A 26,723-nucleotide genomic window follows, 5' to 3' on the forward strand; every position below is an offset into this window, starting at 1 on the left:
GCATTGATCATAGGTCGGGAGGGCAGCATCCTTCCATCTGAGCAGAATGATTTCATATCTTTGGACCGGACAGCAGTACAGATGTTTTCTACAGGATCGGTCCTCCCTCTGACCTCCTCAGCATCAGCTGGTTTTTATCTACAGTAGCTTATCATATTTAATGAAGCCACGCAGAGTTCTCCCTTCATCTGGTGTCAGGTTCTACCAGAACCCTCCTACATGTCATGTGTCTATCTGCTGTACTGATGAAGTTGGAAATGATGGAAAAAGTCCATTAAAGTGATCAATCTGGACCCTCCTCTGTGGACTTGAAGGACCTGGACCTCTGGAACGTTCACAGTCTGAAGGTAGAACTCTGGTCAGTAGACAAAGGTACTGCAGATACAGAACCAGATGTTCTGAGGAGGTTCTGGAGGAACTTTCTTCATTAGTTGCTGATGTATGATATATGACTGACAGGTAGACATTTACACATGACCAGTGTCTTTACTCACAGTTTGACTGGAGCGTTTGGTAAACAGGTGGTTTGACAGCAGCCCGTCGTCACACCGGTTATGTTCACAAACGATCACTGATTGTGTTTCTTCCTCCAGTTCCTGAGGTGGTTGAAACCGTGGCCCGAATCTCTCCTCCGGTCCTCATCTCTGCCATGCGTGATGTTCTGATCTCAGAGGGAAGCCCGGCCCAGTTCCAGTGCAGCATCTCTGGGGAAGGTAGAGACCACAGCTCCCCTCACAAACATAGTTGTCATTAGAGCTGCTTTCAGTGAACGTGTCTCAGGTGATGCTGACTGTAACCAACGCTGTGTCTCCAGATGTGCAGGTTTCTTGGTTCTGTCATGACAGAGAGATCAAGCAGTCAGACATCTTCAGGATGTCTCATTTTGGTGAAACCTGCCAGTTGGACATTTCCAGAGTTCTGCTGAGCCACGAAGGAGAGTACTCATGTGTTGCCACAAACCCGGCAGGAATGGTCACATGTGCTGCCACTCTGAATATCGACGGTGAGTCCTGCAGATGTTCACGAGCCGCTCAGACGAGCCATCGCTGTCGGGCCTGAATCGCTGCATGTTCCTCACAGGGCTGCTCTGATTCCTAACTCACGCTCAGAATCCTGTGTCAGCCGCTGAGCTCATGGAAGTGAGACAGCAGCCACTGGTCAGAGCATCCCTGTGTGTTCGTACAGCTCAGTGTGTGTGCTTCAAGGTGTCAAACTTCACTCACCTGTCAAACAGAACCTGAAGCATCTGTTGGTGCAAAAGACTCTTTCTGAGCCAACAGAGAGCTGCATGGCTCAGCAGGAGGTTTCACGCACGTGTAGGTGTGCAGATATGACCGCCGCTGCACGGGAACAAAACCAACGAAGAACAGATGAACAAACAGTGAAATACTGTAAAGATCAAAAAGTTAAGGAACTGTGAGAATAACAGCAAATACCTGTACAGCAGTGACATCTATAGCTGATCTAAGATCAGTAAAACTGTTTATTTTACAGTCACACACTGGAAAAGAACACATTTCTAAATGCAGATTTTTGAAGTGGACATTATTTACAGTTTTGATGCAGTCAACATTTAAATTCTTACTTTTTCCTTTGATCTTACTCGATATTATCTGTAATTTAACAAAACAGGGAATCTGTAAAATAACAGCATAGTGTAAAAATAGAATAGAATAAAAAATGTAAAAAAAAAACAAAAAAACTTTTTGAGTGTGTTTGGACAAAAAGAGTCCGATGATTAGATCGATTAGATAGAACGTCATTGATCCCTTTGGTAGGGTACCTCTGGGAAACTGTGGAGAACATGGATGTGAGCTGTGGGCCTCGTCCTGGACTGAAGGAGGTTCCTGTTCAGACCACGTCGGGCAGACAGGCGGCTGCACCGTTCATCTGATATCAGTTAAAAAAATAACGACGCTAATAATAAAAAAAAAATAAACGCTTGTTTTAAATAATCAGTCAGTTAACCAACAAATGGCCCAGTTGTTTAATGCAGGAGCTTGTTAGAGAATCAGCTGAGAAACGGACTCACCACAAATATCACTTTGTAGTTTGGTTTGTACCGAAGCCTCAGGTCGTCCCTCATGCTGCAGTCCAGCTCCATCTCCATCACTCCCCCTGTTGGTGAGCAGATAAAGCTGCAGTCTGATTCATGTCACCAGCATGTCGTACTCTGTGACAATAATACGGCTCATTCTACATCTGCTACGTGTTCACGAAAATAATGTGAAACAATTCCTGTTTTCCAACCGCTTAGTGTCTCTTCTCAAGCTACACCTGTTTAAAACGAGGATAAAATGTCGCTTCAGGAAGACGACACGGAAATGATGTCAGTTTCTGTGACTGAAACTTTAACATCAAATGACTCAAATTCCACTAAACCTAAAAACCCCAACAAACCTAAAACTCAATCCAAAGCTGAAACTGCTGGTGGAGATTTTGGAGCTTCTTCATCCTGATGCAACACTTTGGCTGACCCGAGTGTGTTTGAACTGTTTCTGCTCTGACCCTCACTGGACGCTTCGTCTTTCAGGTTTCTCTTTGCATGACGTCTCCTCTTCCACGCCGACAGTCTTAACAGTCTCCCTGTGAGACGTGACTCTTTGTTTCAGAGAATGCAGCATGGTCAAAACACAGCCGAACTCTGGAAACGCAGCTTTCCGGGTTCCTCTCACTCGAGCACGGATGTAATCTGTAGCTGTTTTTATTTTGGATTTTGGCTCCGGTCAAGCTTGCATGATTGACAGCGGAAACCAGCCAGTGTCGCTCCCTCACTGATAATGACTGATCCTCAGCGCTCCACCTCCACTGCACTCGCCAAAACAAGCTGTGACACAAGTAACCTGGAGAAGTCACCAGAATGATGTGTTGACCTAATTCTTCTACTCTTTCTTATTGCCCAGATGAGAAAGCCTTAGCTAGTGTGTCGACCACTGGGGCTGAGACTAAACTTTTTCAGAGCCTGGAGGCTCGGACGGAGAGTTTCAGCTCTCTGTCGGTGGGACAAACCACCCACAGTGTTGAGTTTACCGAGACGGTCACTGAGAGTTCCTCCGTGTCGTGGAGGACGTTTGAGATTCAGATGGAAAGCTCTGAGAGCAGCTTTGATTTCAAACTCTCAGCCAGCCCCGAGCTGCTGATGGAAATGAGCGACGTCTGGGTGCAAAGCGGCGAGATGGCCGAGTTCAGCTGCTCGTTTGACGGGCAGCCCTTCAGCGCCGTGGTCTGGGATCATAACGGCCAGAACCTGGCAGACACGGAGCGGGTGAGGAGCTCTCAGAGCGGGGCCGTGTTGTCCCTGGTCATCCAGGGTGTCGGTGTGGCGGACCAGGGCCGGTACCGCTGCACCGCCACCAACCCACACGGCCAGAACAGCTGCTCCGCCCAGCTCACTGTTGAAGGTGGTTAATCTTTCTTTTCTTATCTAGTCTGTCTCTCCATCTGGTCCATCCCACCTCCACAGCTGCTCCTCCTGCTTCGTCCCCCCATGACTTAATATTTCCTCTGTAACCTGTTAGGATGTAATAGAATAACAAGCTTTGGAGTTAGTTTATCCTCTTTCTGCTGTTCCAGCTTCGCCTCGCTAACCTCATCTTCCATCCTACTAACCCTTTAGTGTTTAGAGTCACAGCCTTATACTCTCTCTGACCCCTAATTACTCTCCCTAACTTTATTCTCACCCAGCTAAAGAAGCGAATGTCAAAGCAGAAACCCCCATCCCTACCGATTCTGTGCGTAAAGTGTCTCAGGCAGACAGGGAGACCCCTAGAGATCCCCCTGACCAAGACAAGCAGGAGGCGCTGGAGAAGCCGGGACCATTGCCTCCGTCTTCCCAGAGACCTCACAGCCTCATCAGCCAGCTGTACTTCCCCGACGTCCTGCCTCACGACAAGCGACTCTCCAGCTGCCCCGAGTTCCTGGTCAAACTCCCCCCTGAGCTGCTGGTCCGAAGCAGAGACAGCAGCTCCCTGTATTGCGTTATGAAGGGGCTCCCCACTCCGTTTGTCATTTGGCTTTACAACCGGTTGAATGTTGAGGACTCTGTGTCTTACTCTCTGAAACATGACGGCCCCCTGTGCTGTAGAAATGTTAATGTGGGACCCGGACAAGGGGGCTCTTACACTTGCAAAAATGTGAGCTCAGCCGGAGATGCTGAGTGCAGCACAGTGACGAAAGGTTGGCATCTGCATGCTTTGGTCCTTCTGCTCGCTCGGGCTTTGTTTGGCCCACACTCATCACACTGCTTTCCACCCACACAGCCAGCAGAGACACACTTCTCCACAGGGCGACACCACGTCTTCTACAAGGCTTTAACCACTGAGTTTAGGAGGTCGCTGACTAAAACATGGACAGAGATACAGAGAGGGACACTCATACCACTGAGCTTATTCCACAAAGCCAGAGGTCCACACTAAAAGACCAAAGGAAGCATGCACTGTACCAGTTAAAGAAACCAATGATGATCTGGATGCACGAGCTGCCACTGATTCTAACAGTGCTGCACCAGTGTTGGAGTGTTTTTAAGCCGTAAACATCTGTGTCTTTACAGTGACTGCCGTGGAGGAGGAACCTGCGATTCACGTGCAGGAGGAAGTGAAAGGTAAATAAAGTTTTAATGTTGACGTCTTAACAAATAAGCTGTTTGTATTGTTCAGTCTTCAGGTGGGGAAGGTAAGGATTTACACTGAACACTGAAAACATTTTCCAAAATACACACCAAGTTCTTGTCAAAGCAAGTTGGCCAAACTGAAGCTGGACAGCAGAAGGGATGTCCTGGTCGAGTTTTATATGTTTTAGCTGATCTGATGTGTCATTAAGTATTTAGTGACTGTCTAAACCATTTTTGTCAATAACACACACTTGCGGTCTTCCTGTTTAATACCGTGGTGACCAGAGGGGGCATCACAGTTCGTGCTGGCAATCAGAGAGCATCATGGGAGTTTTGCTGGTAAAGGGGCACCATGACAAAGTCTTCTGACTTCATACATGTATGAAGTTGGGATCAGTTAGGGCTCACCCAGCTAAACATTTACCAGGTGCTCATGTGTCCACTTCATTGGCAACGACATCAGCACACGACCAGTGGAAGGTCCTCTAGACTCATTTGATCACATATTGATTCCTATTGCTGTGCATGTGAAGTCAATCATTCACATTTACAGCACATCTGTGTCGACCGACATAAAGGATCAGACTCAGTTTGGTGCTGGTATCAATAAGCCAAACGGTGTCTTGATGCACCCCGGTCCTGATCTAAAGACCCTGATCTGAGAACCGGGTTCAGGACATCCCTGGACAGCAGTAACACAGAGTGAACTGTGGTTCTGTCCGACTCTTCTCTGACTGCTTTGAGGTTGGAATGTGTTTCTCACTTGATTTATGAATTTATTCCACTCAGCCTTCTCTAGCTCCACCGTCACAGTGGAAGAGGAAACCCAGGAGTCGTACTACACTGGCCTCAAGTTACCTGACAAAACCAGAACACTTGAACTCAAGCCAGAGTCCAAACGCTATTCGAGCACTTTAGAGAAGAAAAAAGAAAAGCCTGTTTTCCTCAGCGAGCTTTCTCCAGCAGCCGTGACTGTCGGAGAAACCGCCACGTTTACCGTCAGGGTGTCCGGTTTCCCGAAGCCCACGGTTCAGTGGTTCCACAACGGGCAAAGCATCGTGAGTTCGTCCGTTTATACATTTGTTCACGAACAAGACGAGTATAGTTTGGTGATTAACAGAGTCCATAGGGAGTGTGAGGGAGAGTACTCCTGTACAGTGAGCAACAGATTCGGCCGGTCCACCTGCACTTCTTATCTGCATGTTGAGGTGAAGGAGCCTGAAGAGCAGGATCAGGACGCTGGGAGAACATTCCCAGCACCGACTGGCAAACCCCCAGAGTTCACTAAAACTATAGAGTGCCTTCAGCTGTCGGAGGGAGGCGAAGGCTTCTTCAGGTACATTGTGACCGGAGAGCCTCTCCCTGAGGTTCAGTGGCTCAAAGGCAGCTTCCACATTCAGCCTAGTGGGTTCTGTATCATTGTGAACAACCCGGATGGATCAGGCTTTATTCATATTAAGAGTGTCAAACAAGAGCACAGCGGCGTCTACACCTGCAAGGCCTCCAACCAATATGGGGAGGCCTCGTGTACCGCCGAGCTGCTGGTGTTCAGGGCCAAAGCTCAGGAAGAGCACACGTTAGTACAGAAAGGTTTGAAGATATCGATGACCCAACAAAGCACAGAGTCCAGATTAAACCAGGAAAGAACCCGGTCTGACCAGATGATTTACACCATTAGCACTGAAGACCGGCAGATTATTCCCAGCGAAGAGGTGGGAACCCTCAGAGAGCTCGACATCTCTGCTGCCACCCTTCATCGAGAGCAACTCACCCAGCAGGCAGCAGTGCTGCAGGCGCATGAAATACAGGAGAGGGTTTCACTGGCTCCCAGCCACCCCCCTCAGGTCTCTGCTGTTCCTGTGAAACAGCTTCACGTGGCGACCTTCTTGTCTTCAGTCCAGGAGAGACAGAAGATCACCGAGCAGCACTCTGAACGAATCCTCAGCCCCGAAGTCGTAGAACTGGAGCTATCCAAAGAGCAGCCGTCCAGGCTCCTGTCGGCTACATCGGACGAGGTCCTCCCTCTCACCACGGTCAGAGCCGAGGCTTTAGCCCACCAGACGCCTGAGCACATTCAGACTCTGGCTGAGCCCAGGCAGCTTGTTAGCAGCCACCAAGTGGAATCTGCTCTAGCCATCCTCGATGAAACCTCAGGCATCGTGCATAGACCGGAGGAGGAGAAGAGTTTCAGAGTCACAGAGGGGGTTAAGGTCTTATATTCGGCTCAGTCTGCAGGGCAGCTGCAACTCACAGAAGGACACTCGGAGCCTCTGCAAGCTTTAGATGAAGGCTTTACACCCTTGATTGAAAAAGAGCAACCTAAAGCAGTCTTAGCACCAGTGAGTCAGACTAGAGTAGCTTTATCCAAGGAGCAGACATTTGAAATACAAAGACCAGAGCAGGAGAGCATCACCCCGTGCAAAGATGTGCTGCTTCAGTCAGCTATAAGCAGTGAAGAGAAATATGAGCTCCAGGCTGAACAGGCCGGACAGGTGCCACGCTTAGCTTCTGCTGTCAGTCTGACCCCTCAGCACGAAGGAGAGCGACTCCTGAATCTGCAGGTTATCAGTGGTCAGGAGGTTTTACAGTCTGAGGGAAGGTTCAGCAGCGAGAAGCCTCCTGCAGAACAAGCTGAGGTGAGAAAAAGTCCCACTGTGCTGCATTCAGTGACTCAGGAGGACCAGAGGACGGTGGTGTGTGAGGCCACTTCAGAGTTCACCGCAAAGACTGACGCCGTCTCTGTTCAGCCGGAGAAAGAGCTACCACCATCAAAATACCTCCAGTCCATCCATTCTGTGTCGGTTTTACCAAAGGAAGGTCTGCTGACCCTCACCAAACCTGACCAGCAGGTGGCAGCACAGAAACAGGAGAAGGCTAGAAGGTATGCAGCGACGTCTGAAGAGAGGAGGGAGATCACTGCGGATTATCACAAAGACCTCGATGTGTCTGTGGTCGGTGTCGAGGCGCAGCTTCGAACCGAGTCCAGGCCTCTGAGCATCCTCACCGCGTCCTCTCAGCCCGTCCAGCTGCCGAAGGAGGCGCCTCTTGTGACCGACGTCAAGCAGCAGCGAGCTTTAGTTCAGAGAGAGGATTACTGGAACATCATGCACTCTGTGAACATCACGGACACTCAGACGCTGGAGGAGGGCCACACCACCAGTCTGACAACTCCTGAAAAATTCAAGCCTGAAATGAAAACTGAGCCCAAGATCCCCAAAAAGCCAGTTTTCATAGAAGAGAAGGCGGCCGCCACTGAAAGCTGCACGATCTTACAGGCTGCTGAGCAGGACTTTGCAGTCCAGATCCAGGAGGGTCAATCGGTCCGACAGTCAGTGGTGCTGGAAGAAAAGCAGGTGATCGTGGGGGAGTGGTCAAGTGAAATACATAAACCTGAGGGTTTGACTGTCGGTGTGAAGACACAGCCTAAAGGAGTCCTGTTTGTCCACGAGTCTCAGGACGCCCAGACTCTGCCTAAAGAACTCAACTTTGTCATTCACATTCCAAAACCATCGAGTCTGAATATCCGGCGTCAGCTCAAAGACGCCCTACAGTCGGCCGTGGCCAACGACCAGCCGGTGCTCCTGGCTGACGTCGTAGGAAGGTTGGAGGCAGTACAGGTGCAGGAGGTGAAGCTGCAGAGGGAACCCCAACGGGCCTCTTATACGTACCTGATCACTTCACCAGGTGCCCCCCTGGAGATCACACTGTGTTTTGAAGGTGAATATCCTCAGGCAGCTGACCTCAGGTCTGAACTCCAGGTAGCTCTGCATGCGATGGTTTTCCAGGAGCAGCAGAGTCTTACTTCAGAGCAGCCGGGCACCATGCAGATCGACAAGCCTCAGAGGGTTCAGGTGAGCTCAGCGCCATCCAAAGAGGTTCTGTCATCTGTTGTGGACACTGTGATGGTGGCGGAGAGTGCAGCTGGGTTTCCTCCTGCTGCATCTCAGTCTGAAGCCATCAAAATCGAAGCCATGGCTTCGTTTCACAGTGCCACTGTTCTGGGTCGGACTGAGATCCAAGAGTCCAGGCAGGTCAGGTCTGAGAGGGACGCCATCCCTGCTGTACCTGTAGGTCCCGTTGAACAACATGTGGAGGTTTTTGTCCACAGAGAAACCAGAGAAGAGTATCTGTCAGAGGCAGTCATGATCAGCGAGTCCTGTGACAGTCTGGCTGATTGTCCAGTTGTCGTTGATTCTCTGGAGGACGTTTGCGCTGAGGAAAACGGCACGGCTGTTTTTACTGCCACCATAAAGTACGTCACCAAAGTTCACTGGTTTTTCAACGGCCAGTTGGTGAAACCTGGCAAAGAGTTCAAGTGTTGTAAAGATCACGACACATACACACTGGTCATCAGCAAAGTTGTCAAGGAGAGACATCAAGGAGAGTTTGTCTGTGAGGCTGAGAATGAAGCCGGCAGGACCACGACATCTTCAAGACTCACTGTGGCCTCAAGAGGTTTGATGATGGACAGTTCTTTGATATCATCATCAACTAACTTCACACATCATTGAAATTCAAACTCTGCTGTCTGCAAACCTCCACTAGAACTCAACATGTAACGAATGAATGCAAACAAAAGGCTTTGGATATTTTCAAAGCCTAACTCGATGTGGAGCTTTGAGGTTTTCACCAGACAGCAGTGGCATCTTCACTCTTCTCCCAGCTCATCCTCCACCAACACATCACTCTAATGTTCATTCCTCTCCAAGGAATCACCTTTGGCTCTGTATCTGTAAACATTCCTCATTCCTGCGCCATTCTTCTTTGCATGCTTTCTTTCCTTTTCTTATCACAGAATCATCACAGCTTCAATCCAAACCTAATACATCTTTCCTCCTCCAGTCATCAAGGATAACTGTGTGTGTCACTTTCCATCCCAGGTTCACCACATCTCCACCTCCAGTGCAACCTTGACTGCTTTTCTTTCAGCCACTGTTTATTCACCCTGTCCTGTTGTCTTTGCAGTGAAGCCTGTGTTCAGGCACAGAATCGTTCCCGTGGAGATCAACATTGGCGGCATGGCCAAGTTTGACTGTGAGACTGAGGATGCTCCCAACGTGAGCTTCAAGTGGTTTAAGGACGGCCACCCCATCAAAGAGGGTGATAAGTACAGGATTATCAGCCGCTTCAGCACCTCCTCCCTGGAGGTCCTGAGCCCATCCAAGGACGACAGCGCTGAATACACCTGCAAGGCGTCCAATCAGCACGGCAGTGACGAATGCTCCGCCTCCCTCAGCGTCACAGGTAAGAGCGACGCACGTTTCCTTCTTCTTCGCTGGTTGTGTTTGGAGCTGTTTATCCAGACCTGCTGTCCTTGAAGGCGTCAGATTGCCTTGTGTCTTGGTTCCTTTGGACGGACGCTGGCTTCTTGTGAATCGTTTTTGTTTTTTACACTTTCTTGCCTCGCTGGTTGGATTTTGGCTCATTGGCAAGTTGTGGTAATGATGAACTATCCGGGTTTAACACGTCACCACTAATGTGTTCTCTTTTTCTGAATCCTTATAGAGCAAAGCCCTCCAGTCTTTATAAGTAGGCCTGAGCCTCAGACTGTGTTTGTTGGAAAGAGGGCAGTGATGCAGTGTGTAATAACAGGATCTGGTCCTCTCAGCGTTGTCTGGTTTAAAGACAGCCAGGCTCTGCCCACAGTGCCGACACACTACCAGACCTCTTGTGAAAAGAATAAGCACACTCTTGACATAACCAAGCTGGAGGCAGCTGACTGCGGCCTTTATGTGTGCAAAGCTTCCAATAACGTTGGGACGGCCGAGTGCAGCGCAGAGCTGCGAGTTATTGATCAGCCCAACTTTGTAAAGCCTCTGGGTGCAGTCGCTGCTGTGGTGGGAGCTCCTCTGCACCTGGAGTGTCAGGTGGATGAGGACACTGGAGTCACCGTCACCTGGACCAGAGACGGTAGAAAAGTCCACCAGTCACCCGACTGTAAACTGTCTTTTGAGGATAAGACAGTTACTCTTGATATCTTGAAGACCACACTGAAAGACTGTGGAAATTATGTGTGTGTGGTGACTAATGAAGCTGGGAGTGCGTCCTGCTCCACATCGGTGAAAGTCCAAGGTAAGAGCTGTCTAGTTAACTTTCATGGATACTGCAGCATTTGAAGCTTTTGCAAATGTGCAGTACTGAAAATTAACATCATTTTATTGTGTGGTGTCCAGCTGACCTTTTTTCTTTAACCTCTTCTCTTTCCATGCTGTGTTGTTTTTCTAAACTGACTTCTTTGACTCCATAATGGCTCTTTTTAACCACACACCTCTGCAGAGCCGCCAGTCTTTGTAAAGAGGCTGGAAGCCACAGCAGTTTGGAAGCAAGGCAGCGCCGCTCGGCTGCAGTGCACCGTCAAAGGATCCCCCGAACTTCACACCACCTGGTTCTTCAACAACAGCGAGCTGTCTGCTGGTGGCAGATACGCCATCAGTTTGAAAGACGGTGTCGCCACGCTTGAGATACAGGATGTCATGTTGAGTGATAGTGGAAACTACACCTGTGACGTTCTCAATGAGTCTGGCTGTGAAAGCTGCAGCATTAAAATAACAGTGAAAGGTGTGCACATTCAGGGAATCGGATGACCAAGCTCAAACTTCAGTTAGAAAAAGAGCTTCTCTAACTTGCCTGTGTGCTCCCCTTTAGAGCCCCCATGTTTCAGGAAGGAGCTCGTCTCCGTAGAGGCGGTCAGAGGATCAGTAGCTGTGTTGGAGTGTGAGGTTTCAGGCTCTGCGCCCTTCGACGTGACTTGGAAAAAGAATAAGAAACGCCTGTCAGCAGACAAGAAGTTCAGAATAGTCTCACAGGGATCCCTGAGCTCTCTGGAGATCCACTCCTTCGAGAGCGCTGATGTTGGTGAATACGAATGTGTCGTATCAAATGAGGTTGGGTCAGTCACCTCAAAGTCTGGGGTGAAACAGAAAGGTTAGTGATGTAGAAACATCAGGACCAACACTTGTTATACTTGTTGTAGTCCTCTTGGCTGTTTGTGGCATTATCGTGACAAACGCTGTTATTTCAGAGCCACCCGTGTTCTCAAAGAGAGCTGAAAGTGCTACAGCAGTGTTGGGAAACACAGTGAAGCTGCAGGGAACCCTGAAAGGCTCAGCTCCCATCACTGTCAAATGGATGAAGGACTCTGAGCTGCTCAGAGATGATGATCCAAATGTCAAAATGGCATTTGAGAACAACATCACCAGCATCTCCTTCTCCTCTGTTGAGCTGAAGCATGGCGGCAAGTATACTTGCCTTGCTGAAAATGAGGCGGGACAGCAGAAATGTGAAGCTGTGCTAACTATCCAAGGTTGGAAAACATTCCTAGTTATGAAAAACATTTCCACAGATGTAGCTGCTGACTAAATTTAAAACTCATGTTGTATTTTAGAACCTGCTAGAATCTTAGAGAAAGCAGCATCCATCAGTGTGACGGCAGGCGATTCGGCCACGCTGCAGTGCACCATCTCTGGAAGCCCCGAGCTCAAAGTGAAGTGGTTTAAAGACGGCAAGGAGATGATCGCTGGCCGTAAATATAAGATGACTCTGAAGGAGAACACGGCCATTTTAAAGATTCTCACTGCAGATAAAGGAGACACTTCAGAGTACAAGATGGAAGTGTCCAATAAAGTGGGAAAAGACCAGTGCACCTGCTCAGTCTCTGTGATAGGTCAGTTTTAGTCGTCATGAACAGCAATTTAAACAGTGGTCCTGAACGGCCGTTACATGTTTGGTGTGTTTCCTACGCAGATCGTGCAGTTCCACCTTCCTTCACCAAAACTCTAAAGAAGGTGGATGGCAGTGTTGGTAGTAGTGTCGCCTTGGAGTGCAGAGTGTCTGGATCTCAGCCGATGGTTGTGACCTGGTACAAAGACAATAAAGAGATCCACAGTGACGACAAATATAAGGTTGATTTCAGTGAGAGCTCAGCCTCTGTGACGATAACTGGCCTGGACCAGAGCCATGGGGGCGTTTATACGTGCCGGGCCTCGAATGAAGCCGGGGAAAAAGAAACCAGCGGCACTTTGTCCATCAAAGGTTAGAGGAAGTGAATTAGGACTAAACAGTAATTTGGCAGATGCTATAGGTGACATTGATAGGCTTTGAACATGTATGCTGTGTTCTTCCTCAATAACTCCAGAACCTCCAGCCTTCACGGTGAAGCCTGAATCCCAGGACGCTTCACCGGGATCAAATGTTGTCCTGAAGTCGTCCTTTACTGGATCAGCTCCACTGGTTGTTAAATGGTTCAGAGAGGAGAAAGAGGTTTTCACTGGAGGAAAGTGTTTCATAAAGAAAGACGCCTCTTCGAGCTCTTTGGAGCTCCACTCTGTGAAACCCAGTGATTCAGCTAAATACACCTGCCAGGTGTCCAACGATGCTGGGAAGGTGGACTGCACTGCAGTCCTCTTTGTGAAAGGTGCTGTGTGATTCGTTCTTCTACAAACGTGTTGAACTGTTTTCTCCCTTTGCTTTGATTCTACTGTAACTGTTACTGTTAATTTGCAGAAGCTCCAACATTTACAATGAAGCCAGAGCCTTCACAGCTGGTGAGAACTGGACATCCTCTGAAGCTGTCCTGCAAAGTGCAGGGTTCTCCGGTCATTACTGTCACATGGTTTAAAAACGGCTCAGAAGTCATTTCTGACCACAGACACACGATGTCCTTCGACAGCTCGATAGCGACGCTGCAGGTAGAGAGCTGCTCTGTTCAGGATAGTGGAGACTATGTGTGCGTGGCCACCAGCGAGGCCGGCAGAGACCAGTGCAGCAGCTCAGTCACAGTGAAAGGTTGGTCCAGCCTCCAGTCGTCTTTATGCAGGTTCACCTCTCTGTCTGAGGCACAGTCTGGTCCACAGCGTTCTCTGATCAGTGCACACTTCAGTGTACAGACCCAGGCTTTGACACTGTCCATCCAGCATCCCTTCACTCTCCACCAGATACACTTGGATTGGCATTGGGGAGCATCACGGCCTTCAGACAGGCTGTTGTCTACTTCAGGAACACAGCAGCTGTTCCAACCGTCTATGAAGAACCTGTTTCAGTTCTGTTTTTAGGGGCACCTTCTCCAGAGTCGGTACTTCTGAGCTGATGATCTGCTGTACAGGTCTGGATGCTGATTGGTTAATCCAGACAGGACGACCTGTTGTCTGTCCTCTCAGTGTTCTCATCCAGCAGCTCCTTCTCCACTCAACATCAACAACATGAAGGTTTCCACAGGTTCTAACGGAACGTTGTTCTGTTTCCTACCGAGAACTTGTCCAGTAGTTCTGCTTGTTCTGGTTGTTTGCTGAAGCTGCTGAATCCTAGATTAGATTAGATTAGACAGAACTTTACTGATCCCTTCGGTAGGGTACCTCCTACGGTGGAAAAGAGCCGATGAAGCAGCACAGTCAGATCCATGACTCTATCCACTTTCAACCATTTTCAGGCCCAGAGGTGAAAACAGGAGCTCAGCAGTGACAGTGGAGAACTCAGTGAACCATGTGGACCAGACTTTCCTCATCAGACTTCCTCTTCAGGCCTCCAAATATAACATGTGTTACGTCTTTTATAGAGCCTCCGGTGTTTATGAGACCTTTCGAATCAGCTGAGCTTGTGAAAGGATCCGACATTCTCTTGGAAGGAACCCTTTCAGGTTCTGCTCCGTTTGAAACAAGCTGTTTCCTCAACGATAAGCTGATCAGAAATGACAAAAGGCATAAAGTCAGTGTTGAAAACGACACGGTCACTCTTCACATCTCAAACTGTGAGAGCGCTGATGCTGGATTGTTCCAGTGCACCGTCACAAACGATGTCGGGGAGACATCTTGTTCTTGCCACATTTCTCTCAAAGGTCAGTCACAGGACGGTGCTGCATACGCTCACACTGCATGCTGCCCAGTGTCACAAAATAGGTTTACCTTCAAATGTTTTGGCCATAATTGCTTTTTTGTTTAGAAAAATGCAGTCCGAGAGCTGCTCATGTCTCCATCCTGTATTTTTCTCGCTCTAAGCAGCTGCACATAATTGTCATTTGTATTCAGATTGTCAGCTGGCAGTCAGATCAGGCAGATTTTACATGTGGATTATGTGTATTTGTGTAACTCTTGCAGCCTTCAGTCTGATTTGTGGTCTTCTCTCACTAGAATCCCCATCATTTGTTCAGAGACTAGAGGATGTGTCCTGCATGGTGGGCTCTGAGATCTCTATGAGGTGCATGTTGTCTGGATCACTGCCCATGACTTTCTCCTGGATCAAGGACGATCATGAGCTCACAGAAGATGAGCATGTTAAGATGTCGTCTGAAACCAAAAGTGCCGTGTTGAATTTGAAAAACGCTCAGTTGTCACACGGTGGGAAATACGTGTTTGAGGCACAGAACAAAGCCGGGACTCAGCGATGTGCCGCTGTGCTCATAGTTACAGGTTTGTAGGACGTCTGTGGCTCTTCCTGTCTTAACCGCTGCTGCTTTGTGTCTGCTTCATCTGTCGCATTAACTCAGTGGTTGGAGCTCACTCAGCTTTCAATCGTTTTGTTGTGTCAGAACCAGCAAACATTTCAGAACATGCAAAGTCCATCAGTGTGACCCAGGGTGACCCGGCCAGGCTTGAATGCCGGTTCTCAGGCACCAGACCGCTCACATCCACATGGATGAAGGCGGGAAAGCAGCTGACGTCAGGCCAGAGATACAGAATCCAGAGCACAGACAGCAGCTCTGCGCTGCACATCATTAAAACAGGGACGAGCGATGGCGGCGTGTACACCTTCCAGGTCTCTAATGTGGCTGGCTGCGGTTCTTGTGAAGCATCAGTTACTGTTTTAGGTCAGTTGGTCCAAAAGTTCGATGTCCCACAAGATTTTGTTTCCAGTTTTTCTCCTACAACCACCGTAACATTGTCTTTGCACTTTGTGTGTAATAGATCAGATTATTAAACCGTCTTTCACGAGAAAGCTGAAGCAGACAGAAGGAATCAAAGGATCCTTCGCTCATCTGGAGTGCCTGGTGTCTGGCTCCCTGCCCATAACAGTACAGTGGTACAAAGATGAGGCAGAGATCCAGACTGACCACAAACACAAATGCACCTTCTTTGAGAATGTGGCTTTTCTGGAAATCTCTGATCTTGACACTAAAAACAGCGGCAGTTACACCTGCATGGCTACAAACCGAGCAGGGACCGTCCAGTGCTCTGGGATCTTGTTTGTTAAAGGTTAGATCTCACATCCTCAGCACCTTGTTGCATCTTAGGCACAATGACGCTGTATATGTTATAAAAGAAGTGTTGGGTTTTGTCCACCTACAGAACCACCGTGTATTCTTGAAAAGCCTGAATCCATGAATGTTTTGCCTGGATCAGAGGTCCAGTTTAACGTGCTGGTTTCTGGCACGCCGCCGCTGACCATCAAATGGTTTAAAAACCAGAAGGAGGTTTCGTCCAGTGCCGACTGCTCTGTGGTTAAAGACAACACCTCCAGCTCTCTGGAGCTCTTCTTTGCCAAAACCTCCGACTCTGGAGACTATGTCTGTGAAATACAGAATGACGTGGGCTCTGCTTCGTGCCAGGCAACGCTGTTTGTCAAAGGTTAATGCTGCTCTCTCAGCTTTATTCTTTGATTTGTGGTGATCACCGTACTTAACTAACTTTTGTATGTATTTCCGCAGAACCTCCATTTTTCATAGAAAAACCTGAAGATGTTTCATCGGTCAGAGTAGGAGACAAGAAGGTGTTTGAGTGTAAGGTTGCTGGTACTCCACAGATCTCTGTGCGTTGGTTCAGAGATGGAGCTGAGATTCTTCAAAGTGTTCATCACAAGATGTCGTTTTTTAACTCTGCAGCCACTTTAGAGATTTGTCAGGTTAGCGAGCATGACAGCGGGAAATACATCTGTGAGGCGTGCAACGAAGCCGGCACTGAGAGCTGCTGTTTGGGACTGGAAGTGAAAGGTTGGTTCTTCTTTACATGTGTACATCTGGTCAGTCAAAGTCCAGTTAAATCCTGCAGCACCAACAAAACTGCAAGGCCACTCTGAGCACTTTGCTTTGTTATTTCAGAGCCTCCTCGCTTTGTTGAGGAGCTGTCGTCTCTGGAGGTTGTTAAAGGTTCCACAGCTGTGTTTGCTTGCAAAGTGGCAGGAAGTCCTTCGCTTAATGTCACATGGTTCAAGGATAGAAAACCAATCAAATCCAGCCAAAAGCATATCATTGTTGATGGTGAAAATGCGAGCTTGAAAATCCAGGACTGTAAGATGGAAGATGTTGGTGGTTATAAGTGTGTGGTAGCGAATGAGGTTGGGAGCTGTGCTGGCTTCGCAGCGTTGTCTCTGAAAGGTTGGTTTCACTGATGACTGCACACAACACCAGACATACAGAACTGAACCTGTTCCTGTTTTACAAACATCTTTTCTTTCAATCAGTCCCTCCAACATTTGTGAAGAAGACAGAAAATGTCTCCACCGTTCTGGGAGACGCTGCAACCTTTTGCTGCTCGGTGGGAGGTTCTCCACCTCTGTCTGTACAATGGCAAAGAGATGGCAACTGGATCCCAGAGGATCCAAACATTGAGAGAACATTTCAGAACAACAAGGCCACTCTCAGGATTCCTGCTTGTGAGGTGACTCATGGTGGGAAATACACCTGCCAGGTGGTGAATGAGGCGGGGCAGGACAACTGCTTTGCCACCCTCACTGTAGAAGGTACCTGGGCTTCATGGGCCTGACATTCTAGCTAGCTCTAACTGCAATAACCAGCGCACTCACTCTTTCTCCTGGTGTTGTAGAACCACCTACGATCCAAGAGAAGCCAGAGGTGGTCAAAGTGACCCGTGGGGATCCGATCAGTCTCGAGTGCAGATTAGCAGGAACTCCTCGGATGAGTGTCAGATGGATCAAACATGGCAAGGAGCTCCAGTCAGGCAGAAAGCATCACCTCTACTTTGAGAACAACATCAGCAGTCTTAGCATACAGTCTGCTCAGCTGGAAGACAGCGGAGAGTACCTGTTTGAAGTCAGAAACTCTGTCGGGAGTCGTAGCTGTAAAGTCTTGCTGGTTGTCTTAGGTTTGTAAAATAATCGTTAACTCTTTCAGAGCAAACAACTGAAATTGTAGAACTGCTGTCTTTGGCTCTAATTATCTTTTTTCAACATTGCTTTAAGCAGAACAGGTAACTCCTCCCACGTTCATTAGAAAATTAAAAAACATTCAAGCGATTATGGGTTCAGTGGTCACGATGGAGTGCAAAGTGGCTGGTTCTCTTCCGCTGTCAGTCGAATGGAGCAAAGGCAAACAAAAACTCACCAACAGCTCCAAGGCCAAGCTGGTGCACATTGAACATACAGCATCACTGGAGCTGAAGCTGACTGAAGGCGCTGATACAGGAGAGTATTCCTGCACAGTCACCAACCAAGCAGGCAGCTGTGTGTGCAGTGGAGTTCTTACTGCTAAAGGTTAGCACTCAGACTTCATTCAATGTTGAGCTCACAGGCTGGTCGGCATGTTCCATAACCATGTCTCTGTATGGGTTTTAGTGCCACCAAGATTCGTAGCTGAGCCTGAGTCTCAGGCTGTTCCTCCAAAGTCTGCTGTGCTCTTCAGAAGTGTCTTTGAAGGAACACCTCCACTGACAGTGAAATGGTTTCAGGATGACATGGAGCTCATCACTGGACCTTCGTGTACCATTAGACTGGAGACGTATTCCTCCTGTGTGGAGCTCCACTCAGTGGAGACGCTGCACTCTGGGATTTATTCTTGCCAAGTTAGCAATGAAGCAGGCGCAGTGAAAAGTGCAGCAGAGTTGTTGGTGAAAGGTTGGACTATTCTCTTTTTTTGTCCACCCCCATCACCACTCCATCTTTTTTTCCTCCATTTTCACAGCTTCTCTTTCTTCATTTCCATTTTCTCCGCCCGACCACTTCACCATTTGCTTTCTTTCCAGGAATAGTTCTGTTTTCCTCAGAGCCACCTATCACAGCATCCGGTCACCTTCGCCATCCTCCATCCATCACACTGACTGTTCCTTTGTGCTCATGATAGTAACGTGATCTTTTTTTGACTTTGCAGAGCCTCCTCAGTTTGTCCTGAAACTGCCTCCCACTACCTTTGTGAAGCAGTGTGAGGGACATCGTTTCGAATGCCAGGCCACCAGCGCTCACTCCCTGCAAATGTGCTGGTACAAAAATGACCAAAAGATAACTGACGGAGGCAACTGTAAAACAATGTTTGTTGCCTCGACCGCGTACCTCCAGCTGTGCAGCACAAGGTTTGAGGATAACGGAGTCTACACATGTGAGGCTCATAATGATGCTGGCAGTACAAGCTGCAGCAGCATCCTCACAGTCCAAGGTCAGCTATCCAACAGATATCCAGGACACTCGCTGTTGCTTTTTGGATTTTGTCCCCTGTGAGCTTGTGTAGCATGAAAAGAAGGAATGAAGATGCAGATTGTGATATTACGTTTTGAGTTTGACTTTTTGTGAGTGTTTCTAGAATCCTGTTTAAAAATGTGAGCATGGACTCCTCCAGCCCCACTTCCTGTTTCAGCTCAGAATCAGATTTACGTCCTTCGGTGTGTCCGATAGCATGACCTCTTTTTTAGAGACGTTTTTTTCTCCACTTTTGATGGAATGACCTATCCTAGACCCGTCACTGACCTTTCCATCTTCTTTCTTTTGTCCTGTGACCGACCCTCCCATCATAGCATGAACGTAATGATGTTTTTTGTGAGCGCCTGGATGGAAACCTCTAGCATGGACTGAACTTTAGCATGAGCCTCTCCGAGAACTTAGATCCACTGGAACTGCCCGGATGAGCTGCTTGCCGTGAAGACTTGCTTGTCCATGAATTTTCCTTCTGTTAATATACATTGATATATTTTCCAGAGTCCCCATCCTTTACTAAAACTCCGAGCCCAGTGGAGGGCATTAAAGGGAAAGATGCCAGTCTGCAGTGCGAGATGTATGGCACTCCACCTTTCCATGTTAACTGGTACAAAGACAGAAGGCCTCTGAAGGAGAGTAGGAAGTACAAGATGGTCAGTGTAGGCAGCTCTGCCACGCTCCACGTGATGAAACTGGAGCAGGATGATGCTGGTGTTTATGAGTGCATGGTGTCCAACAATGTCGGAAGTGAAACCTGCCGCACCACCATGACCCTAAAAGGTTAGTACAGAATCAGTGGCTTTCACGGCGAGCTTAGTCTAGGTGGGATCACCTCTCCTCACCTGTGATCTTTCCATCACTATTCAGAACAACCAGCATTTGTGAAGAAGCTGGTCGACCAGTCGGTGAGAGTCGGTCAGCAGCTGACTCTGACGGCCACAGTGAAGGGCTCAGATCTGACAGTGTCCTGGGTTCAGGACAAAGATCACGTTCTCAGAGACGGTGACAACAGGAAGATCACCTTTGAGAACAATGTGGTGACTCTTGTAGTTCCCAAAGCTGACTCGACCACGGCTGGAAAATACACCTGCCAGCTGAGGGGTGAATCTGGAGTAGTGGAGTCTGTCTCTCAAGTGACCGTTCTAGGTTTGTAGAACTCCAGACCGTTACGTTGCCACTAGCGACAGCATAAGGATTCACTTAGCGTAACATCTTCTTCCTTAACTTCTAGAACCTGCTGCTATTGTGGATAGCCCAGAGTCCTTGAACGTGAAGTCAGGAGAAAGTGCAGCTCTTGAGGTAACAGTATGTGGCTCACCAGAACTAAAAACTAAGTGGTTCAAGGACAACAACGAGCTCTCTGCTGGTGCCAAGTACCAGATGTCCTTCTCGAAGAAGGTGGCCACCCTGAAGATTCGGTCTGCAGACAAAGCAGATGCTGGAGAATACAAACTAGAGGTTACGAATCATGTTGGCACCGCCTCGAGCAAAACTAAGCTCTCTGTCTCAGGTTGGTGTCCAGTGAATAGATGCTCATTGCTATCCTTCTGTTTTCTCATTTTAATCAGCAGTCAACTCAGTCACATTATAACTTGTTGTTTTTGTTGACAATAGATAAGTTGATTTCACCGAGTTTCATAAGGAAGCTGAGAGACACCCACCTTGTTGTGGGAAAGCCTGGTGAGATGGAGTGTAAGGTCACGGGGTCTGCTCCTTTAACAACCTCCTGGTTCCACAATGGCCAAGAGATCCAGAGTGGGCCAAACTATGACATCAGCTGCACCGATAACAGCTGCAAACTCACAGTTCCGTCTGTCAGCATGTCCGACTCGGGCAAGTACACGTGTAAAGCTGCGAACGCTGCAGGAGCCAGTGAGACGAGTGCTTCGATGAGTGTGACAGGTCAGTGGGCGTGAAGAAGAAGAGATCATTTCAAGGAACCGGGATCAGGGTCATTGCAGAAGGTTAACCTTACCACGCATCTTTTTTATTTAAACCCAGAACCTCCATCTTTTGTGGAAATGCCCGAGGCCAGAGAAACATTGCCCGGCAAAAATGTGTCTTTCTCGGCAAAGGTGAAAGGCAGCGCCCCCCTGAGGGTAAAATGGTTCAGGGGACCCAAAGAGATGCTGCAGGGCCGAGGCTGCGACATCACCCTGAAGGAGGATGTGGCCACTCTGGTGCTGAACAGGGTGGAAACGTCCCACGCAGGAGAATACACCTGCCAGGTCATTAATGGTGCAGGGAAGGAAAGCTGCCCAGTTTATCTGTTTGTGAAAGGTTGGTTAGCATGATGCACATCTTTCTTTAACCAAATCCGAAGGTGAATTTGATGTAACTGACGATGGAATTACCTCTCTCAGAACCAGTCCACTTTGTGAAGAAGCTGAGGGACATTTCCTCTGAAAAGGGTAAACCTCTGAGGCTGGAGGTCACATTTGCTGGAACCCCCAGAGTGAATGTGACCTGGAAGAAGGACGGTAAACTCATCTGGGCTTCGTATCAGTACAATGTGATCACCACAGACACCTCCTGCATCCTGGAGGTTCTTAACTCTGACAGGTTGGAGGCAGCCGGTAGATACTCTTGCGAAGTAGACAACGGAGTGGGAAGCGACAGATGCGAAGCACAAGTGTCGATTCTAGGTAAAATGAGTAACACGTGCATGGTACTGTGTTGAGTTTCATGATCATTCATTCATCCACTCATTCATTCACTCTGGTTTGTTCATCCACACCTCAACATCTGTAGTGTACTAAACCCTCACCATCATCTCTGACTTTAGAGCGACCATACTTTGTCGACAAGATGGAGCCGGTGGCGGTAACCGTGGGTGACGCAGTTACCCTGAAATGCCGCGTTGCAGGAACTCCTGACATCTCTGTCGGTTGGTTCAAAGCTGACGCGAAGCTGCGCAAGTCCAACACTTGTTCAACAGACTTTGCAAATGGTGTTGCCACTTTGAAACTGACCAAAACGTCCAAGTTCGATCACGGTGAATACGTCTGCCAGGCCGAGAACCGGGTCGGTTCTGCCTCCGCCAGCTGTCACGTGACGGTCAAAGGTGATGCTTGTTTCCATAGTTACTTCTTCTACATTCATGAATCCTGCTGTGATTTAAGTTTTAACGGTCGATTCTTTCCACTTTAATAACTCATAAGAAGAACTCATAATTATTGTCTTTTGATTATATGAAACTGATCTAAAGTTGACCTCTGGAGGAAAACACAGCTCCTGGGTGAATGTAGCCTTGTCCTGATCTATCGCTCAGTGCTTTTACACGTCATCGATGACAGCTATATTAACTGTGACCTAGGGCTTAATGCATGGCATCATAACAATGAGCACGTCTCTAAAATCAGCATTGCTTCTCTCAGAACCTGTGCGCTTCATCACGAAGCTGGAGGACACTACTTTCTTAGTCGGTCAGCCGTTGAAACTCATCTGTGCGTACAGCGGGAGCCAGAGGGTTAACGTCACCTGGAAAAAGGACGGCAAGCTGATCTGGGCCTCTTATCAGTACAACGTTAAAACCACTGATTCCACCTGTGTTCTGGAGGTCCTCAACAGCGACAGGCCCGAAGCAGCTGGAACTTACACTTGTGAAATTTGCAACGATGTTGGAAGCGACGTCTGCCACGCTCGTGTCAGCTTAGGTAAAATCACAAACTCTTAACACACCATCTGCTTTCAGTTCACCCACTAACCGCTGACAACAGTGGCCCTCTGCTGTTGTTCAGTAGGCTCATCTCGGACTAATAGAACAACCTCAGTTGGTGCATTACCTGCCTGCTTGCATGACATAATGTGTGCTACGTGCAAATAACTCAACCATTGCTCCTCTCAGAACCGCCGCGCTTTGTGAAAAAGCTGGGAGACACATATTTCAGACTCCGTGAACCTTTGACTCTGACGTTCACGTACGCCGGCAGCCAGAGAATGAATGTGACCTGGAAGAAGGACGGCAAACTGATCTGGGCATCGTATAAGTACAATGTCAAGACCACCAATGACACCTGCATCTTGGAAGTCCTCAACAGCGACCGCGAAGAAGCTGTTGGAAAATACACGTGTGAAATTTCTAACGCTGGAGGGAGCGATACCTGCCATGCTAATGTTAAATTAGGTAACAACCATAACCACTCACCTCATTATGTCCTTACAGGGATTAACAAAACCATGTGAATCATGTGCATGTCCATCATGTGTCATGTAACCAAAGGCTGAACACCATTGCTTACACCCTCTAATCCCATCATTGCTCACTGATTCCTCAGAACCTGTTCGCTTTGTGAGAAAACTGAGACACACCTTCTATAAAATCGGCCATCCTCTGACGCTGGAGTGCAAGTTCACCGGCAGCCAGAGGATTTATGTCAGCTGGATGAAGGACGGCAAACCCATCTGGGCGTCGTACAAATACAACGTCAGAACCACCGACTTCTCCAGCACCTTGGAGGTTCTCAACAGTGACCAGCGGGAAGCCGTCGGGAAATACTCATGCGAGATTTCCAATTCCGAGGGCACTGATATTTGCCATGCTATGGTTAAGATAGGTAAAGCCACTAACAAACGCAGCCCAGCACCATCATTACTGCTGATTTTAGCTCATTTATAGAACTGGAGGGGCAACAGTCACATTTTCCACATAACCCCTTCAGCCCTTTCACAGAAATGTGCGTTCACTTGCTGTAACATTAAATAACCTGCAGCTAACACCAACATTGCCTCCCGTAGAACCTGTGCGCTTTACAAAGGAGCTGGAAGACACGACTTTCAGACTCGGCCAGCCCCTGTCGCTGTACTGTGCTTACAGTGGCAGCCCCAGAGCCTATGTAAGCTGGAGAAAGGACGGCAAGCCCATCTGGGCCTCCTACAAGTACAACGTCAAGACCACAGATAACTGCTGTGTCTTGGAGGTCCTGAACAGCGACCGGCTGGAAGCAGCAGGCAGATACTCCTGCGAGATCTCTAACTCTGAGAATACTGCTGTCTGCTCTGCTCAGGTCCAACTAGGTAAACAGGAAGGATCATGGAAGGGCTCATTCTCTTCAGTCTGAGTTTTATTGATGATGGGACTCTCTGCTTCGTCTAGTTTGTTAGTATTCTTTAAAAGTAAACAGATTTTTTTGTCACATTTGACTTCCTGAGATTTTGAAAAATTAAGAGGATAAAATAATAACAGCATGAATATTTTGAAAAAATCTTTTATTTAAATGGCACTTCCTGTGTTTTGGACTCTGGAACATTGTTCTTCATCTCTGCACAGAAAATATCTAATTACAAGTTTTTGGATGGATATTGTGATTTGACTTGTGAGACAAATTTCTAAAGTGAACGTAATGGAAGTGAAGCCGCTGGCAGTCAGACATGCTGCAGAAGTGATCACAGACTGAACTCAATGAGCCTCAGCTGTAGTGTTGAAGGTTCCTGCTAACTCTGTATCACATAACCTCACTCGTCTCTCTCAGCAGTTCAAACTAACGGCTAACGTCTTGCCCCTTGTAGAACCTGTGCGCTTTGTGAAAAAGCTGGAAGACATGACCTTTAGGGTTGGCCTGCCTCTGAGGCTGCAGGTCTCGTACACCGGCAGCCAGCATGTGTATGTAAGCTGGAGAAAAGATGAAAAGCCCATCTGGGCTTCCTATAAGTACAACGTAAAGACCACAGACAGCTCCTGTGTCTTGGAAGTTCTCAATAGTGACAGAGAAGAGGCTGCTGGCAGATATTCCTGTGAGATATCCAATGCTAGCAGCTGTGCTCTGTGTCATGCTCATGTGCGACTAGGTAACTGCCCCTAACATGCTCATTCACTGCTTTGCTAACAGGTCAGCTTTCATTACATGACTAACACCGCTGTTGCTTCTCTCAGAACCAGTGCGCTTTGTGAAAAAGCTTGAAGACACGTCGTATTGTCTGGGCCATCATTTGAGTCTGATGTGCACATTTACCGGCAGTCAGCGAGTGCACGTGAGCTGGACCAAGGATGGAAAGCCCATCTGGGCTTCATATAAATACAACGTCAGGACCACCAACTCCTCATCCGTCCTGGAAGTGCTCAATAGTGACCGAGAGGAAGCGGCCGGACTCTATTCGTGTCAAGTTTCTAACGCAGAAGGTTCAGCCATCTGCGACGCTTATGTACTTTGCAAAACCTCTAAGAAAGGTATAACCTCACCTCATCCTGAGCGCTAACATCAAACATTAGCTAAAGCAAAGTTATAGAAAGCACAAGTTTCCTCTGCTCCCAGACCAGCTTCGCTTCGAGTCGCTTTTGCTGCACAGCTTTCAAACGGGATGTTGTTCTTTCATATTTCGGACACGTTAGAGGAAGAAAATAAGAATTTGCGGGTTCATAAGTGGGAGACATAATAGAATCCGTGCACGACATTGGAAGATGTGTTTGCACATATTGGCTGCGTAAAATCTGCTCCACTTCAGTCCGAGCAATGAGACCCATTTGCGCCACATGTGGATGGTTCACATGGACTCTGACAATCTAACTGTTGTCAGAACCGTTCATCAGGTTACTGTGCAGCGTAGAAACACATGTTGGCCCAGGAGCTGGTGGGACTTTGGCTCTCTATATCTAATACTCCTCCTCATATAATTCAGTTAAGGTTAACGGATTGTCATCCAATAATTATAATTACAGATTCAAGTTTGAATTGTAATTATAACCTCTGCTTGCTCCTCATCACCTTTGCATCTAACAACCATCACTGCTCCTCACAGAACCTGCTCGCTTCGTCAGGAAGCTGGAAAACACCACGTTCAGAGTTGGCGAACCGCTGACGCTTAGAGTCGCATTCACTGGTAGCCAAAGAATGAACGTGAGCTGGAAGAAAGACGGGAGGCCGATCTGGGCCTCGTACCAGTACAATGTGAAGACCACAGACTGCAGCTGCATGCTGGAAGTCCTGAACAGTGACCGAGAGGAGGCTCGTGGAAGATACACTTGCGAAATTTCCAACGCTGAAGGCTCCGATATCTGCCATGCTTATGTCACACTAGGTAACACTAACCGCAGCACTGAGCTCGTAGTGCTCGCCAATCAGTTAATGCATGAAGTGAATAATACCAGAGATAACCACTAATGCATGAATGAAGCTCACAAAGCTCTGCCTCTACCCATGGAGACATCCAAGGATCTGCGCAGTTTCATAGTCTCTGGTCGTCCGCATGTAGACATCAGTGGTTTCTGTGACTCATGTGAACATTGCTTCTCTCAGAACCCGTTCGCTTTGTCAAGAAGCTGGAGGACGTGGCCCATGAGCTGGGTAAACCCCTGAGACTGGAATGCACTTACAGCGGCAGCCAAAGGGTCTCTGTGACCTGGAAGAAGGATGACAAGCTCATCTGGGCTTCTTACCAGTACAACGTCAAAACCACCAACTCCTCCTGCCTTCTGGAGGTCCTCTACAGCGACAGAGCCACTGCTGCTGGGAAATACACTTGTGAAATTGCCAATGCTGAGGGAACTGACACCTGTCATGCTCATGTTCAAATAGGTAACACGCTAACCAACACATCCCTCCATCTCGTCTCACTTCTCACATGTGGTTCAGTCACTAACCTCTCGTGCAGTCATCATTTCTGTGGTAATGTGCTTGTTGGTAACAAGGAGGAGGTCCTGTAAAGTCCTGGACCAAGCTGTTGTTGTGTTAGAGGTTGGCTCGTCCTGTGGTCGGCAGGTTTGTAAGGAACACGACTTTGTAGGGTGTTAGAGGTGTGAGAGCATGACATCCATGTAGCTCCGGTCAGATGT

At 48.1% G+C, this 26,723-nt stretch overlaps 1 protein-coding gene across 26 annotated transcripts in view; it reads left to right on the forward strand.

Annotated features, from left to right (window-relative positions):
• The window catches only part of ttn.1 (titin, tandem duplicate 1), a 180,360-nt gene that overhangs the window by 27,195 nt on the left and 126,442 nt on the right, over positions 1-26,723 (forward strand). For 20 of the 26 annotated variants that reach the window (XM_008297739.1, XM_008297748.1, XM_008297756.1 and 17 more), the window contains 25 exons: positions 594-713; positions 815-1,003; positions 2,904-3,401; positions 3,685-4,176; positions 4,550-4,600; positions 9,575-9,853; positions 10,115-10,681; positions 10,886-11,167; positions 11,255-11,533; positions 11,631-11,912; positions 11,994-12,272; positions 12,353-12,640; positions 12,744-13,022; positions 13,112-13,393; positions 14,160-14,438; positions 14,731-15,009; positions 18,639-18,920; positions 19,457-19,735; positions 19,823-20,101; positions 20,187-20,465; positions 20,570-20,857; positions 20,957-21,235; positions 21,319-21,600; positions 21,741-22,019; positions 26,188-26,466. In XM_008297739.1, the coding sequence (XP_008295961.1) occupies positions 594-713; positions 815-1,003; positions 2,904-3,401; positions 3,685-4,176; positions 4,550-4,600; positions 9,575-9,853; positions 10,115-10,681; positions 10,886-11,167; positions 11,255-11,533; positions 11,631-11,912; positions 11,994-12,272; positions 12,353-12,640; positions 12,744-13,022; positions 13,112-13,393; positions 14,160-14,438; positions 14,731-15,009; positions 18,639-18,920; positions 19,457-19,735; positions 19,823-20,101; positions 20,187-20,465; positions 20,570-20,857; positions 20,957-21,235; positions 21,319-21,600; positions 21,741-22,019; positions 26,188-26,466 (7,251 nt within the window). The remainder of the gene's footprint in view (positions 1-593; positions 714-814; positions 1,004-2,903; positions 3,402-3,684; positions 4,177-4,549; positions 4,601-9,574; positions 9,854-10,114; positions 10,682-10,885; positions 11,168-11,254; positions 11,534-11,630; positions 11,913-11,993; positions 12,273-12,352; positions 12,641-12,743; positions 13,023-13,111; positions 13,394-14,159; positions 14,439-14,730; positions 15,010-18,638; positions 18,921-19,456; positions 19,736-19,822; positions 20,102-20,186; positions 20,466-20,569; positions 20,858-20,956; positions 21,236-21,318; positions 21,601-21,740; positions 22,020-26,187; positions 26,467-26,723) is intronic. The other 6 variants (XM_008297746.1, XM_008297747.1, XM_008297750.1 and 3 more) reach the window with 6 other exon arrangements.

This window comes from Stegastes partitus, unplaced genomic scaffold, assembly GCF_000690725.1.
Source record: "Stegastes partitus isolate 25-593 unplaced genomic scaffold, Stegastes_partitus-1.0.2 Scaffold1244, whole genome shotgun sequence".
NCBI lineage: Eukaryota > Metazoa > Chordata > Actinopteri > Pomacentridae > Stegastes > Stegastes partitus.